Genomic DNA, 15429 nt, shown 5'->3' on the forward strand with positions numbered 1-15429 from the left:
TCTCTTTCAAGATGACATCTCTTTAAACATATTTTTCCAAACCATTTCAGATGCATGCAAACATGATCTACAACATACTGCAATCTGTCATTAGAATTACTTGTTTTTTTTCTGAGAATGCTCCTTTATCCGCCCAGCCAATAACTGAAAATTTTCAGTGCTGTTTTGAAGTGGCTTAGGCTCTTTCTTCCTGTTGAACCTTTCAGTACTTTGTCATTAAAATTTTGACCGAAAGGATGGGATTAGGAGTTCAGGCAAAGATCTATAAAGATCAACCTTTTCAATACCTGAGAGGTGTTTCCGGGCAGTTCGGAATGGACCATGTTGAACTGCAGATATAGAGAGATCAGTCTACCTTCCAGTCAGTTCCTGGTCTTCTACCAGGAAAATACTAGTTCTAGTGGTATATTTTTGTTTGCTCATTCTGCTTTACTAGGAAATGGACTGAAGTGAACAGTCTTTTAAGTGGCCTTTTTCCATGACTGTCCTGAGCAGGAGTTGATCCAGTGTCAGTTCTATAATCATAACTTAAAAAATATTGTATGATGTTATTATTACCCAATCTTTGAATATATTTAGCACCTCTTTTATGTAGGGAGGTACATACTTTATGGAATATAGTGCAAATGCCATACTTGCTTTTGAGAGCTTAAAATAAATCTCTTGTATGGGGCATATTTGTTCATGAGTTTTAGTGCCTTTCCCAGTGCAATAGTTTGACCTTTATACTTCACCTATGTGCTTGAAGTTTCTATTACCTCTTCTCCTCAGAGCAACTTAATTTGTTTTCATTTGCTATCTTTTTGAAAGGCCTTACATAGAATTGTTGGATAGGAAACTTAGGAGACTAGTTGGTAAGCTAACAAATGTTGTTATATGGTGCTCTTGCCTTAAATCAGAAGTTTGCTTGAGAAAGGACATGATCATGTCTTCTCTAGGTATAGAAGAACGAGCTGAAATTCTAAGACTGCGGAGACGTTTCTTGAAGGACCAAGACAAACTCAGTCTGATTTATGCTAGAAAAAGTCTGGCTGAACAGAAAAGAGAAAAGGTTTGTCAATCCAAATAAATTTAAAACTTTAGGTCTCAATGCCGTCTGCAGTCTTTTACTTCATTTCTAGTGGTAACTTTGTGAAGAAAGGGTAGATGTAAGGTGCTGGTTGCTATTTTAAGAGCTTTAGAAGGTTTAATTTGGAAATCATGCTACATACGTGCTTAAAGCTAAATGATGTTACGTAGCATGAGTGAGAAAAGAGGTGAATGGTAACACTTCCAGTCTACTCCTTTACGTGCATGAAGTGATTTTACGTGGTGGAGTCCCTAATAGCTGTGGGAAGCCCTTTACAGTTATCAGTCTGGAAAATGGGGATCTTGAAGCTACAATACGCTGCAGAAATAATTGGGGAACATTATCCAGAGTCTGAACACGAACTCAAAAATGTGGTACAGCTGATGGACTGACCAGAACTGTTTTGAACTTTTAACCTGAAGGAATGTCAGTAATAATCATTTGCTCTGTATTTATGAAGGCCAGAAACTTACTACTTTGTGAGTTTCCTTGTTGTGCTATGTACTTACAATAAATCTAAGTATTTTTAAGCTCTGTAACAGTTTTTCAGAGGTTCCTGTTACTAAAAATAACATATCGTCCAAAAATGATAGCAGTTAGACCAAAAGCAAAGGAACCCAGGATAGGGAGCTACCAGTTTGAGACACTCTTGTAATTCTTTGCAGATGCAGACAACTGTGTAAACAGAACTTATGTCTGGAAGAACCACACAAACACCTATTTTAGCCAATTTGTGTTTACTTGCAGGCTAAAGCTACAGTTTCCTCCCACCATGCAATAGAGGACCTGTAAACACATTCTGTCCAAAATACAGCCAACAAAACCACCTGTGATATTCCATAGTAAAAGACCAGAGGAGACTATGAATGCTCTCAGGATCCCTTAAACTTTTCAAGAGACTTCTTGCACATAAACACACATGGAACTCTATGGTTTGCATTAATACTGTATAGGACAAGCCAGGAAAAATTAGATCCTGAGCAAGAGAGGATTTGGAAATAGCTTTAGCAAAGTCCTGATTTCTCAATAGCAAATTTCTCTTGAAAGGTTTCTTAAAATCATCCCTTTAAAGTTCTGTAGCAGAAAAATTACTTCAAACAGCAAAATTATGAAGAGTTTACAGAAGAGAAAAAAAACCTTCAAGTTTCCTTCTGTTTTTGTCTTCCATTTTACCAATGTTTATATCCACCCATTGCCTACTGATTTAGTTGGTAATGGCAGTAGTTAAAAATAAAACCCCAGCCTCTAAACTTACTGATTATTTCCTTATAATGTGCTATGAAAAAGAAGAAAAGCAGAGGAAGAAATAGGTTTTGTTTGTATTTGGTAGTAGCTCTTGTTCAATTTAAAAATTATTCCTTTAAGCCCTAGCAAAAAGCAGGACAGCTATATAAGAACTGCAGTTTGCCACAGTTTTGTTACAGTTTGGTTTAGGTTTTACTAGAATCATAGAATTATTAAGGTTCGAAAAGACCTCTAGGATCATCGAGTCCAACCTTTAACCCAGCACCATGTTTGCCACTAAACCATGTCGCCAAGTGCTACATGCATGTCTTTCTACCACTTCCTTGGACAGCTTATTCCAAAGCCTGACCATCCTTTCAGTGAAAAATTTTTCCATTATATCTAGTACCTCTTCTGGGACAGCTTGTCCTGTTGATTGTTACTTGGGAAAAGACACCGACCGCCACCTCGCTACAACCTCCCCTCAGGTAGTTGTAGAGAATGATAAGGTCTCCCCTGTGCCTTCTTTTCTCCAGTCTAAACAATCCCAGCTTCCTCAGCTGTTCCTCATGAAACTTGTGCTCCAGTCTCTTCACCAGCTCTGTTGTTCTTCTTTGGACACGCTCCAGTACCTCAATGTCTTTCTTGGAGTGCAGAGCCCAAAACTGAACAAAGGATTCAAGGTGCTACCTCACCAGTGCTCAGCACAGGGGAACAATCACTTCCCTAGTCCTGCTGGCCACACAATTTCTGATATAAGCTGGGATGCCATTGGCCTTCTTGGCCACCTGGGCACACTGTTGGCTCACATTCAGCCGGCTGTTGACCAGCACCCCCAGGTCACTTTCTGCTGGGCAGCTTCTCAGGGGCACTCTTCCCCCAGCCTGTAGGGCTGCATGGGGTTGTTGTGACCTAAAGGAATCAACTTTGTTCATTCTTCTTCCCCGCCCCATCCCACTGTATAAAACAAAACACACAAGCTTTAGGAACCTCATTTTACTTTGCACCTGGGCCAGGCTGAGAATCATCATATTATGTATACTACTGTGGCTCAGCTAACAGGCAGTAACTTCCTAAACCATAGCAGCTCACTAGCTGTCAGTCATAATCATTCTCTTTGAAACTAGCTTATGTACTACCTGTATGGAAGCAGAATCTACAAGGCATTAATATTAAAAGTTAATGGCTGAAGGAATTCTATGAACAAGTGTTGTGGTTTGACATTTTTAATTGACTAAGATAATTTTGAGTTTAACCTTATTACAGCTTTATAGAAAATGTATTTGTCTATTAAGCATGGCAAAAGTTTATAAAACACTTCAGAAATGCTCTTGCTTATTTTGTCTTATCTTGATACTGCTCTTTCTAAGTAATATGAGTATTATTTTTTAACGTGAGAAATGCATTTCAGGAGATGAAATCTGAGCTGAAGATGAAGTATGATGCACAGGTTACTTTGTACAGAAGTTACCGAGTAGGAGACCTTCCTGACATCCAGATTGAATACCGCAGTCTCATTGCCCCTCTGCAGGGCCTTGCCCAGGTCTGTCTGCTGTTCAAAGGTCATTTGTGAAGTTTTCTGTTCCTGTAGGGAAAATGGCATATACTTGGGCAACTGCTTCTAAAATTGATTTGTTGTTTTGTAGTCAACCAGTAAGATACACATTTCAAGAGTCTGTTTTGAGGGAGTGTTTCTCCTACCCCTGTGCTGGTTCAATGATGACAGAAGAGGCCTTCTAGCTTGCCACAGCTGAGTCGAACACTGAGGACCTGATACATCAGGTCTTGTCCATTGCCTCTGGGTTCCTCTACTTGAGAAACAGTTAGTGGTGGTCTTTAGAGGCATTATTGCAAAGGGCATCTCACTGTACAGTAACATAACAGCCATTTCTCTTCTATTATATGGCTGTAACAGACTTGTAAAAATACAAATGAACTTGCTGTGACTAAGACTGAACTCAGACTACTCAGTAAAGCTGATCCAATATTCCTTTTCCTGCCTGAGAGCAGTAGAAACTGTAGACTGAACTGAGCAGTAGACTGAATCCCATTTTACAGTTGTTGGGAAGTCACAGTCTTCCTGGTTACCTTTGTATTTCATTTCTTTTGATGTCCCCTTATCACTGTGTAAAGGGAGGAAGTAGCACACTCATGAGTTATCTGAATAGCACTAGATAAAGAGTTAGACCAAATTCCAGGCCCGTGGTAGACCAGGATGCATAGGATTATATTACACACACGAATGTGGTTCTAGGTGGAAAAAATGCCTTTAAATCTCAGATGGAACTGTCTGCCTGTACTGGCAATCTGTTAGCTGCCTCAATGTTAGGTCCAGGTCTCCTCACACATCAGTGTCTTCTGTTATTTCCTGAAACCCTCTTGACAGACTGTGGTGTCTGTATCATGATATTGATTGTCTGGTTCCTGTAATGGGAATTGTGAGTATGTGAAAATTGTAAATTCCACCCTCTCCACCATTGGCCTGAAACCTATATTGTCTTGGAGTTTCTTTATGTAAAGATGTGATTTTAATGGGTAGTACAGTAATTGTCAGCATAGATGAGATGCATGCCAGACTAACTAGTCCACACCCAAAGAGTATCCATATAGGGATTAGGTATGGGGTGGTTCATATCTTTTATGTCTATTGTGTCACAGCAAAATTCAGTAACCTTTCTGCTTTTGTTGTAATTTACAGAAAGATCCAACATTTGCCAAGCAGCTTTTCAGCAGTTTGTTTAGTGGAATTTTTCATGAGGTAGAAAAATCTAAAAATTCTTCTGAGAAAAACGCCATTGTCCAGAAGCTGCTGAATGACTTCAATAATTTCCTCAGTACAAGCCTGTCATACTTTCCACCATTCATTGCATGCATCCAGGTAAACCCTGCTGTATGGCACGAAAGTAACTGAATGTAATGTCTTTGTCTGTGTGTGTGATAAACCCAGAGGTAATGAAGGTCAAATACTGTCACTGAAGTTTAGACAGAGATGGGAAGAGAATTGTTAACCAGATGGATATTTCAAGTGACACTTGTTAAGGTAATTTGTGCCTCTGGACTGATTTTTCAAGTATCTGTAGAGTTTGAGTCACCTTTTAATGTTTTAATTGCATCAGTAACAAGAAGAGATTTGATTTTAAATGAAAGCCATTTCAATTGAAATGAGAATTGAGAACAATTGAAAGGGCTATGTGGGTGTCACATGCTTATCTTCCTGTTTCTGGGAAGTGCTTACTGAGGAATTCTTTGATGTCTTGAGGATGTCAGTAGCTGTCGGACTGTTTGTTGTTAGCCTCTCTTGCATATTTTTTCCAATTAGTGCCCTGAAGTAGTTGCCTGGGGATTTTCAGTAAAGAGGGAAAGACTCACTCCCACCAAAGGGTGAGTGGGTGCACCAGGGTTATTTCACTGGAAAAGAAACACAAGCCCTTCTGCTATGAGAATATACTGACCTGGAATAGACTGTGAATTTCATCTTTTAACCCAGTTTTCAGGGAGGTAAAAGAACTTGTCCAAGCACCTGTTACATACTCATTGTCACTGTATTTAATGGTTCTTGTCAACTGTGTTGATCTTAATATTGCATCTGATTCCTAGCTCTCAAAAGAATCTTTTTTTGGGGGGCAGCTAATGGCTTCCTTTTTGTTATGGAAATTTAAATACTCTGTGACAGTAGATGTCATTCCTAATACAGGAGAAACTAGTTTAGAGTAGCTTAGTGAACAGTGACAAACTTTGCTTCTTAGTACTTGTATTTACACATCTGAAAAAATGTAATTTCGTGTTTACTTTTTTTTCTGTGCAGCTGCATAAAAGGTCAAATGCTATGGGGATTTTTCTGGGCTGTCTTGGTATGTTTCGAGCCAGCGTCTCACAATAGCAGTCTGTTAATATTCCCTCTTGACATTGCGTTTGTTGGTTCTCTGTCTTGATGATCTTATTTGTGTTGAATTACGCTGTCTGTTAGGCCCTATTAATAACACTGTTGCATTAGGCTACTTTTTTTCTGAAAAGTCATAGAATGAAGACTCAAAAATAGGCAAGTTAAAAATTCATCAAAAATATGAGCAATAAGAGCATCTCATTGCCGTCCTCATCAATAACAAAAGAACAACAGCATGAAGGCAAGCCTCAGCCTGTGAATTTGAGTGTCCTGCATAACAGTGAGAGGAAGTCTTTTCCTCAGTAAGGAATAGAATTCATATTGGTCAAGAGAGTGAGCTGCAAGAGTGTGAGCAAGAGCACAAGTGTGTCAAGGCTATCATTTGGCTCACAAAGACTGTCCTAGTGGCTTGGACATTTGAAAATACAAATATATACTGTTTCCTGTATACCAACAGTGTAATGAATACTGGCTGGTTTCAGAGAGGCTTCTACTTCACTGCTGTTTCCTTCCGGCTGTTCGACTTTTTAGTCTTCTCCAGGTTCACATTCCATCAGGAGAATAACTTGGTGGTAAAAAGAGCTGGGTTTGTCTACACATATGATCTTAAAATTGATTTTGAAGCTCTGGAATTCACTTTCAGGACAGATTAAGAACCAGCTGAAATACTAAAAGAATTTAACTCCATGACAAATGTTTATGTAGCCTTTATAGAGATACTTGGCCTCTGAAGATCATATAATTGCCTTGTAAATACTTTAGCTGTCAGGCCAACTTCGATGCCACTCACCCTGATCTTTGAACATGTGGTGCAAGGAAAGACAAAGCATGTTGCATATGGAGCAGAGAGTATTCCCTCTGCTTTCAGAAGATAAGTGATCAGATAGTCACCAAAATGCAATAAATAGAAAGATAACTCCTTTGATGTGGGACAATGTCTATAAATTTTGAGTTTGGGAGGGTATTTATTCTTTGGACATACCGTTATATTTGCGTGGTTCTTACACTTTTTCCTATGCTAAGAGAAAGGGCTTTTAGTCTTACCTTAGCAAAGTTGTTTTTAAGTTTTCAGATTGTGCAGTTGACACTGTGTTCCTGATGTAGCCCCTAAATTCTGGCAGTCAAGGGATGTGTGCCTCTACACAGGAGTGTCATGAGCTTGTGTGCAGCTAATTGAAATTGCCTGAATAGTTGGCAAAATATATATGCTAACTCCTCTTTGGGATCTGCCTGGTCTGTAAGTCAGGAAGCCACAAGAAGCTGTGCTTTTTTTATTGAGTACAAATTTGTTAGTGTGAGAGTCTCAGCTATACAAATTGTGTCAAGAATTTGCTTATGCCAGGTGCCTGTTCTGTAGTTTTTGTGGTGGTTGTTATTTGTCAAAGAAGTGTATCCTGGTTATTCTCAGTCTCCTGTTGCAATTTCCAAATATTGTTTTCCTTTCACATAGTATTCTTGAACGTGCTATGTTGCAAGAATCAAACTTTAATTTTTGTTCTAAAACTTGGTTCTGTTTCTTGTAATGAAAGTTATACTCCCTCTCTTCCGTGTTGTGGATTTTTTTCTTCCTGTTTGTTTAAGATATTATTGCAAATTTACATTATTAAGTGGAGAAAAAAAAAAGAAAAAGCCCAACTCTGGCTTTAATAACACACTACTTTCTCGATATTTTATGTGTATTTAGAATAGTGATTTAAGTATTTTAAAAAAACTTCAAGTAAACAAAAATGTTTATCCCTGAAAATGAGGTTAGTCTGTAGTTGGACTAATGTTAAATACAATAAAGATGTGCTAGAAATATTGTCATGCCTTTAAATCAGGCGGGAGTAAATGAGTACAGTACTCTATGAGTCTAACAGGAAGCTGTGATATGCTAAAACTGGCTAAGTGTGTGGATAGAAAGCCTCCAGTTCAGAGAAGACAGTGTGGTTAATCGTGCCTTTGCCTTATGGCAGGAATGCACCACTGAGTAGGTTAAGTGAAACACAGCTGCTGTGTAGCAGGCACAATCCTGCCAACAAATAGAGGGAAAAATTCAGGCTGTCAATGTGTCCATCTACCTCTCCCCCGCTTTCCTTGTGATTCTGTCCAGAGAGTTTCAGAATCACAGAATATTCTGAGTTGGAAGGGACCCAAAGGGATCATCTAGTCCAACTCTTAAGTGAATGGCCTGTAGTTGTCCCATGTCCTGGAGGCAAAGTATATGGGGTTATTCTGTCCCGTTCTCTGTCCAAAGAGCAACAGCACAGAAGGGAAAGATTTTCCAGAGCTGGGAACTTCTGGAGATCTAATGGCTTATTTCTAAAGCTTGCACTATAAGAAGAGGGATACCAAATAAGTGATCTGTAAAAGGTCACAATCAGTATAGTTTTACACCAAATAGACACCTGTTGTTTTGTTTTATTTTACAGGAAATGAGTTACCAGCACAGAGCACTACTGGAACTGGATTCAGCTAATGTGAGCACAAGCTGCCTTGCAAGTTTGCAGCAGCCTGTGGGCATCCTCATTCTGGAGCGTGCCTTGATGGCTCTGTCCCCTGCGGAGGAGCCCCCATCCAAACGGATGCGCGGAAGGACAGAGCTTCCCCCAGATGTGATCAGATGGATTGAACTTGCTAAGTAAATTCTTGTTTGAAACAAGTTATTCCCATTCAGATTTGCCCTTTTGAAGAACTGCCTTTATGGCTTATGTGATTTCTTTTTTAGTCTCAGTAACCCAACTTTTTTAGAATTAGATATACTTTTAATTTCTTTTCAGTTAATTACTATTTTTCAGTGAGAGCAGTTACACTTAACAGCTGTGCACTCTGATAATGCTATCAGACTGCTGAAAAACATCTTGTTCATAGCTTTTCAGCTGCAGGAGTTTCCACAGTTCAGATATTAACCTACAAGGTGAAGTTTATGTAGCTAAGTATATATTTCAGATCTTATATAACAAATTATCTTTTTTAAATTTTCTTTTACCACCTAGTAGTATTACAGCTTATTAAATTATTATTTTTTCAAATAGCTTCTGTTTGCATTGTTATACATCCGTTCAACTAATTAAAAGATTTCTCTCTTCAATTTTACTAGGCTCTACCGATCTCTTGGGGATTATGATGTCCTTCGTGGCATTTTCAGTGGTAAGATTGGGACTAAGGAAATAACACAGAAAGCATTGTTGGCAGAAGCAAGGAGTGATTATGCTGAAGCAGCTCGTTGTTATGATGAGGTAAAACGACAGCAAGATTCTTTTGTTTCATGAATCTCTCATGACTTAAAACTAATAAGCCACAATTAAACATTTTGAGAAGCAACATATATTGTTTAAAATGTCCTTGTGTTTTATTTGATTAGTGGTTCAGTCTGTAAAGATATTGGGAACAGATGAGCAGTCACAACAGAGCAGTACATATGATGCTTTTCTTAGTGTTTGTTACAAAGCTGCACATGTGCAATTATCTAGGCAGACAAGTAAAACACCATGGGCAAACTACAACCCCAAGAGAGCAAATTGCATGTGTTCATGGCATGAGTTATAGTGGGTAAAAAGGAAGGAGCGTCTCTAACCTTCTTTTAAAGTGTTCACTCTTTAAAAAAAGCAGGTTTACTAAAGACATCTACCTCAAAATGATTTATATATGAATACTGACAATCTTGAATTTTCTTCATCTAATGCTGCTGTTGCACTCAGGTAAATGGATAGATATTTTTGAGACAATGAATTACAGTTAAGTTCCTGGTGACTTAGAATTGAAACAAGTGCCAGAATCCTGTTAAGAACCCTTTTTCCCTGCAAATTCATTCCCTAGGCACTCTCTAAAGAAGACTGGCAAGATGGAGAGCCAGCAGAAGCGGAGAAGGACTTCTGGGAACTTGCATCTCTGGAATGCTATGACCACCTAACAGATTGGAAGGCTCTGGAGTATTGTGCTACTGTTAATATCGACAGTGGAAAACCTCCAGACCTAAGCAAAACATGGAATGATCCATTTTTCCAGGTTTTTAGAAGTCACTTCATTGATACTGCACCATTTTTTATCTCTGCAGGAATGTCTGACAGTACTGAGATTGTGGGTGAAAATCAACTGCATTATATGGGTTACTCTAGTATGGAAATTAGCAGAGAGTCTGATACATGAAAATAATTGAAGCAGTTACTTTTAATTTTATCTGTGGCTGATTATATACGACCAGCTTTATCATCACCTTTTTGTTTTGGCAGTCTTTTTGTTGCATTTTTTGCTTTTATTTGTTTCCTGTTTTAAGAGTTACCAAACACTGGTTTTGATACTAGTAGGAACTAGTTGTTTGCTAACAACTTCTTGAGCTATCAGAAGAGGCTGCCGTGATTTGTTAGCAGATGGAAATTTGTCTAAAGAAAAAACATTTAAGAAAACCATTCAAAATATTTTTGTATTTATTTGATCTGCCGCTGATAACATAAAAATTGATCATTTAATGTTCCATTCCTGGAAATAAGGACTGTATTTTCACCTTGTAGGAGACATATCTACCCTATATAATACGCAGTAAGTTGAAGTTACTGCTCAGTGGGGAAAATGACCAGACTTTGCTAACATTTATTGATGAGGCAATGAAGACAGAACAGAAGAAAGCCATTCTAGAAATGCATCACAGCCAAGAGCTTAGTCTCCTTTACATCCTGCAAGATGATTTTGACAGAGCCAAATATTACATTAGCAATGGAATGCAGATCTTCATGCAGGTAGCAGTCTCTTCTATCTCTGGTATGATTTTTCTGTGTAAACTCCTGGAACAATTAAAGTGTTGTTGCTGTTGCTGCTGCTAGATTGTACTCTCAAGAGAAACAGTTCCTCAAGTAGAATGACATCTAGGTGCCTTCCATATCATATGACAGAACTTCTTTTGAATTCACTGCTTGCAATGATGAGAGATTAGTGAGCCAGTGGAGCGCATCTTACCATTTTAATTTGTTTTGTTTTGCTGATTTCATCTTTTAGACTTTTTCAGAATAATTGTTTGTGCAGATAATAAACATTTTATTTCATTCATCTTTTTAGAAGACTCCTGTCCCCAGAACAAACTTGCAAAGAGAGTACTGCAATCAAAAGTTACAAGTTCCGTTCATTACCAAGTTTTAATTAGACTGTAGGGCTTTGATAAAACCTAGGATAGGAATTGCAGCTAGAATATGCCTCTACACTTGTGTAAAGAGGAGTTGCTCTCTGATTACAGGCTATTAAATTACTTCTAAGAGGTTGGGTTCTAAAGCATAATATATAGCAGCATCAGATCAATAGTTTGTAGAGCACTGAATAGAACCATGTTGTAAATTCTGTCTGTGAAATCTTTCATTATCTCCCTCTCTTTGCAGAGCTATTCCAGTATTGATTCTCTGTTATATCAAAGTCGAATGACCAAACTGCAGTCTGTACAAGCTTTGACAGAAATACAGGATTTCATCAATTTTATGACTAAGAGAAGTAAAGATTGTTTTTTTCTCAAGCGATTTTCCTTTCATTGTGTTAAATAGTCATGGTTTTCTGAACTTTGAATGTCTGAACTCCTGTTTGAAAAAGGATAAGTCTGGAATTACTTCTTATTGTCTTCTTGACAGTAAGAACTGTGCAGTTCTGTAAGATAGGCTTGAAGATAATTCTGTATTCTATTGCAAAGTTTTATTAGCATAGCTCTTGTGATAAGAGTCGTTTTAAACTAAATTTTTTTTTGTTGGAGTAACTTTTAGCAGAGATAAAAGATGGATGTGGTAAATAAGTTATAGCTACTGAGGTAGGCATGAAGTACAAATTTATACACATAAACCAAATTATATATAAAATTTAGTTAACAGTTCCACTACATTCCAGTTCCAGCATGTTCCTTTGTGGAAAGGAACCTACCCAGTGGTAATCCCCAATGACAGTTGACAGTGTTGTCCTTATTGAATCTCCTGTGCTCCAGCAATAAACAAAAGCAATATGATCACTAAGTAGTGTATTTAGTGCAAGCCCAGAAACACAAGTGGATTGTTTAATTGCAGTTTTCTGGTTTGAATGTTAGACTATGTTTTGTTTAGCCCTTTTTCATGCTGTTTGGCTTTAGATGCATCTGAAGTGTTCTGAATTGATTTCTAGGTAACTTAGCTTCAGAGGCTTCCCTTAAGAGACTTCTCCGAATTTGGACAAGCAGATATCCAGATGCTAAGATGGATCCTATGAACATCTGGGATGATATCATTACAAATCGGTAAAACTGCATTCTTGGGTTAGCTTAAGTTCTGTCTGCCTGCTGAGTTCCAAGAAGTGCTTTTTCTAATGCTGCTTGTTTTCATATTAGAGTGAGGGGGTTGGTCCAGTATATTACTCTTTTTTTCCAAGCATTTTAATACCTTTATCAGTATAACTGGGGGGGTTCTGTGACTGACTTGTAGTGAGGAGCAAAAGGAGGTTTAGAAATGGCCAGGGAATAAACCATATTTTTATAGGGAAAGACAGACATTAGTTTAGGCATTTTCTTGCATTGGTGACAACATGCACTTTGCAAGCTAGCCCACTTCAGCAGCCCTTAAACATACCCATTTGTAATTGAGTAGATTAGCAGCATTTAGCTCAATGAAACACTACCCAAAAGACCAGTCTGTTATCAATAAAAATACTTGCCTATTCTATTTTGCAACTAAAAAATAGTTGCCAAATGAGGGACCATACAAAATAAGCCCTGTCACTGTCAGTACTTCACCTGTGCTCTAACTAGAGACTTCTGCTGTGCAACTGTTGCTAGAAAGAAAAAGAGACTCTCTGGAGGCTCCTTTGGATTAGCTCCGAAGAAGCTGGAATGCTTTTTCAAATTTGAAAGTTTTCTGTCCTTACTGTGGTGTCTGTCTTCATCTTAATTCATTCTTCCAGTGCAAATCTAGATTAATTCTTCTTTCCTGGGCAACAACTTCTTCCACACCTCTGATATATACTGTGCTCTGTAGTTTATTTTATTATCTCTTGGTATCAGGAAAGCGTGGCTACAGAAGAGCTTATTGCAGTTCAGTATTAGACAGAATACATGACATAACTTACTTCTTCACAAAGTCTCAAACGTTTATGGCATGAAGGATTGTCAGGGTCTTAAACATTTTATATGCTTTTAGAAAACATTTATCTCGTCTTGAATTAGTAACAAAGAATGTGCCAAGTGCTGCTTCAGACTGTAGTGCTGTCCTCTGCTTTGAGTAAGCTACATAATGAGATGTGCTATTAAATTAGATAGGACTAGTGGAATGAACAGGATTCAGCATTGATTCATGGCAACTCACTTTCAAAAGCTGAGTATGGTTGCTGGTCTTTTCTACAACACAGATTTCAATGGTGGCATGTGTTGATGTGATATACATTTGAATAGCAGGTAGACATAAAATACAGCCTGGCACTTTCACTGAATAATTGAGACTCCTTTTTGTTTGCACCTCTGTCAAGTTGGAATGTGAGTTATGGCTTGGTGAACTTAGGGATTGTAGCTATGATTTTAAAGGAAGTAACTAACAAAAAATCCCACTTCGTTGTGGACATTTTCTAATATTAATCTTGTCAGTTCTTGATCCAGGATCAACCTGTCCCCAGTTACAAGTCTCCAGATTCTAAGTGTTCAGCACTTGCCAAAGGTGATCACTATAGCTTGCCATTTTTCCTTAGCTTTGTTTATTGCTAGGCAGATCAACACTTTTGAACATTCATTTCCCTGAATGTATACCAGAGTGACTTGTACCCCTGTTGTCGTTGTGCAGGTGTTTCTTTCTGGACAAACTGCAGGAGAAACTTCCCTCTTATCAGGCCAGTGATAGTATGGAGGTGGATGAAGAATACAGTGCTGGTGACCAAATGGAAGTGGATCAACAGGGTGAAGATATTTACTCAATGATTAAAAGCTGCAAATTTAATATGAAAATGAAGATGATAGAAAGTGCCAGGAAACAGGTGACTGTACTGTCTGTTAGTTTTCAGTTTGGTGAGAAAATATACAGAAACTACAGCTAGAAAAGCCTTTTAGGTGGTCTTGGGCACCCTTTTGCCAGGCAGACTATCTGTCTTTTTGACGCTACTGTCCAGGACATTTTGAAAGCTTAAGAAATTCACTTCCATAGTGAAAGAAAACAAATGGATAAATGTTAATTACAAAATTGATGATAATTTGTCATTACTGGAAATGTGCCTGAAGGCCCCTTTGATCCACAGATGGTTTCTGGCACTCTGAAGGGCAGATAAATAAAGTATCTGAAGTACTTCAGTCTTTAATGTAAGGGATGCTTGCAACCAAACATTAGGCTTTCTCATTTACGAATAATCTCTTCTGTACAAGAAAACAAATTAAGTTCTGATTGAATCAGTATAATTTACTTCAATCAGCAATGCTGAAGTTCTTTTTTTTTCACAGTTTTCATTAATGCTGTTAGCTTTACTTTATCTAAGTGTTAACTAAGTGACTTTGAAATTTTGATTTGGATCTGACTGTTGAAATGACTGAAACATAACGTCTTTGATGATGGGCCCATGGTGTTTCAAACTTGAGATAAGATGAATAATATTTGAGTTGAGGTCTCTCCTCTTCTGAGTTGCTGCAGAAATCTACAGTCATTGACAAGAGTTTATTTTTAGCAATGTGATAAGCAAATATAATATAGCACTGTTGTGTTGACTCTACACTCTCGAAGGAGTAAGTGAAAAATAATATTTCCTTTAATGTTACTTACATGAAACTTTTCATCAAAATGCAAACATAAGTGATCTTCTTCATGGTGTTATAAACCAAGTTACATTTCTCATATGCGTTTGTACTGCAGAGCAATTAATGCCTGTTTAGTCATGCAGCTGAAATTATTTTTTTCAGTTTGTTAAACCTCTTTTCTTCTCTTTTCAAATTTATCCACAAATATGTTTTTGAATATGAGACTTGTCAAGCAGTGGACATCTCTTTGTCTTACTATAACTTTAATTAAATCTTGTCATCCCTTAGTTGGGTTGCAGACCGGTTTTAGTTCCTCTGCAGATATTTTGTCTGAAAATTCTGTCTTATTCTGAATACAGAACAGCTTTGCAGTTGCCACGAAGCTTCTGAAAGACCTACGCAAGGAAGCCAAAACGAGGGAAGACTGGCTGGTGAGGTGGAATTACGCTTATTGCCGCTTTATGCATAGTAGCAGCCGGAACCTGAGCCCTCCAGAATGCGTGCTCTCAGTGTTAAAGACCATCTCCCTGCTTGGTAACAGCCTTCTCTTTGCTTCACGCTGCTTATTAT

General features: G+C 38.0%; 1 protein-coding gene across 2 annotated transcripts in view; it reads left to right on the plus strand.

The window, feature by feature from the left end:
- PRKDC (protein kinase, DNA-activated, catalytic polypeptide) overlaps positions 1 to 15429 on the plus strand; it is an 83388-nt gene that overhangs the window by 51132 nt on the left and 16827 nt on the right. For both annotated transcript variants that reach the window (XM_017831239.1, XM_017831249.1), the window contains 11 exons: positions 939 to 1051; positions 3705 to 3836; positions 4992 to 5171; positions 8588 to 8796; positions 9256 to 9394; positions 9975 to 10163; positions 10667 to 10891; positions 11522 to 11630; positions 12282 to 12393; positions 13922 to 14111; positions 15219 to 15393. In XM_017831239.1, the coding sequence (XP_017686728.1) occupies positions 939 to 1051; positions 3705 to 3836; positions 4992 to 5171; positions 8588 to 8796; positions 9256 to 9394; positions 9975 to 10163; positions 10667 to 10891; positions 11522 to 11630; positions 12282 to 12393; positions 13922 to 14111; positions 15219 to 15393 (1773 nt within the window). The remainder of the gene's footprint in view (positions 1 to 938; positions 1052 to 3704; positions 3837 to 4991; positions 5172 to 8587; positions 8797 to 9255; positions 9395 to 9974; positions 10164 to 10666; positions 10892 to 11521; positions 11631 to 12281; positions 12394 to 13921; positions 14112 to 15218; positions 15394 to 15429) is intronic.

This window comes from Lepidothrix coronata, unplaced genomic scaffold, assembly GCF_001604755.1.
Source record: "Lepidothrix coronata isolate B3197 unplaced genomic scaffold, Lepidothrix_coronata-1.0 Scaffold6, whole genome shotgun sequence".
Taxonomy (NCBI): domain Eukaryota; kingdom Metazoa; phylum Chordata; class Aves; order Passeriformes; family Pipridae; genus Lepidothrix; species Lepidothrix coronata.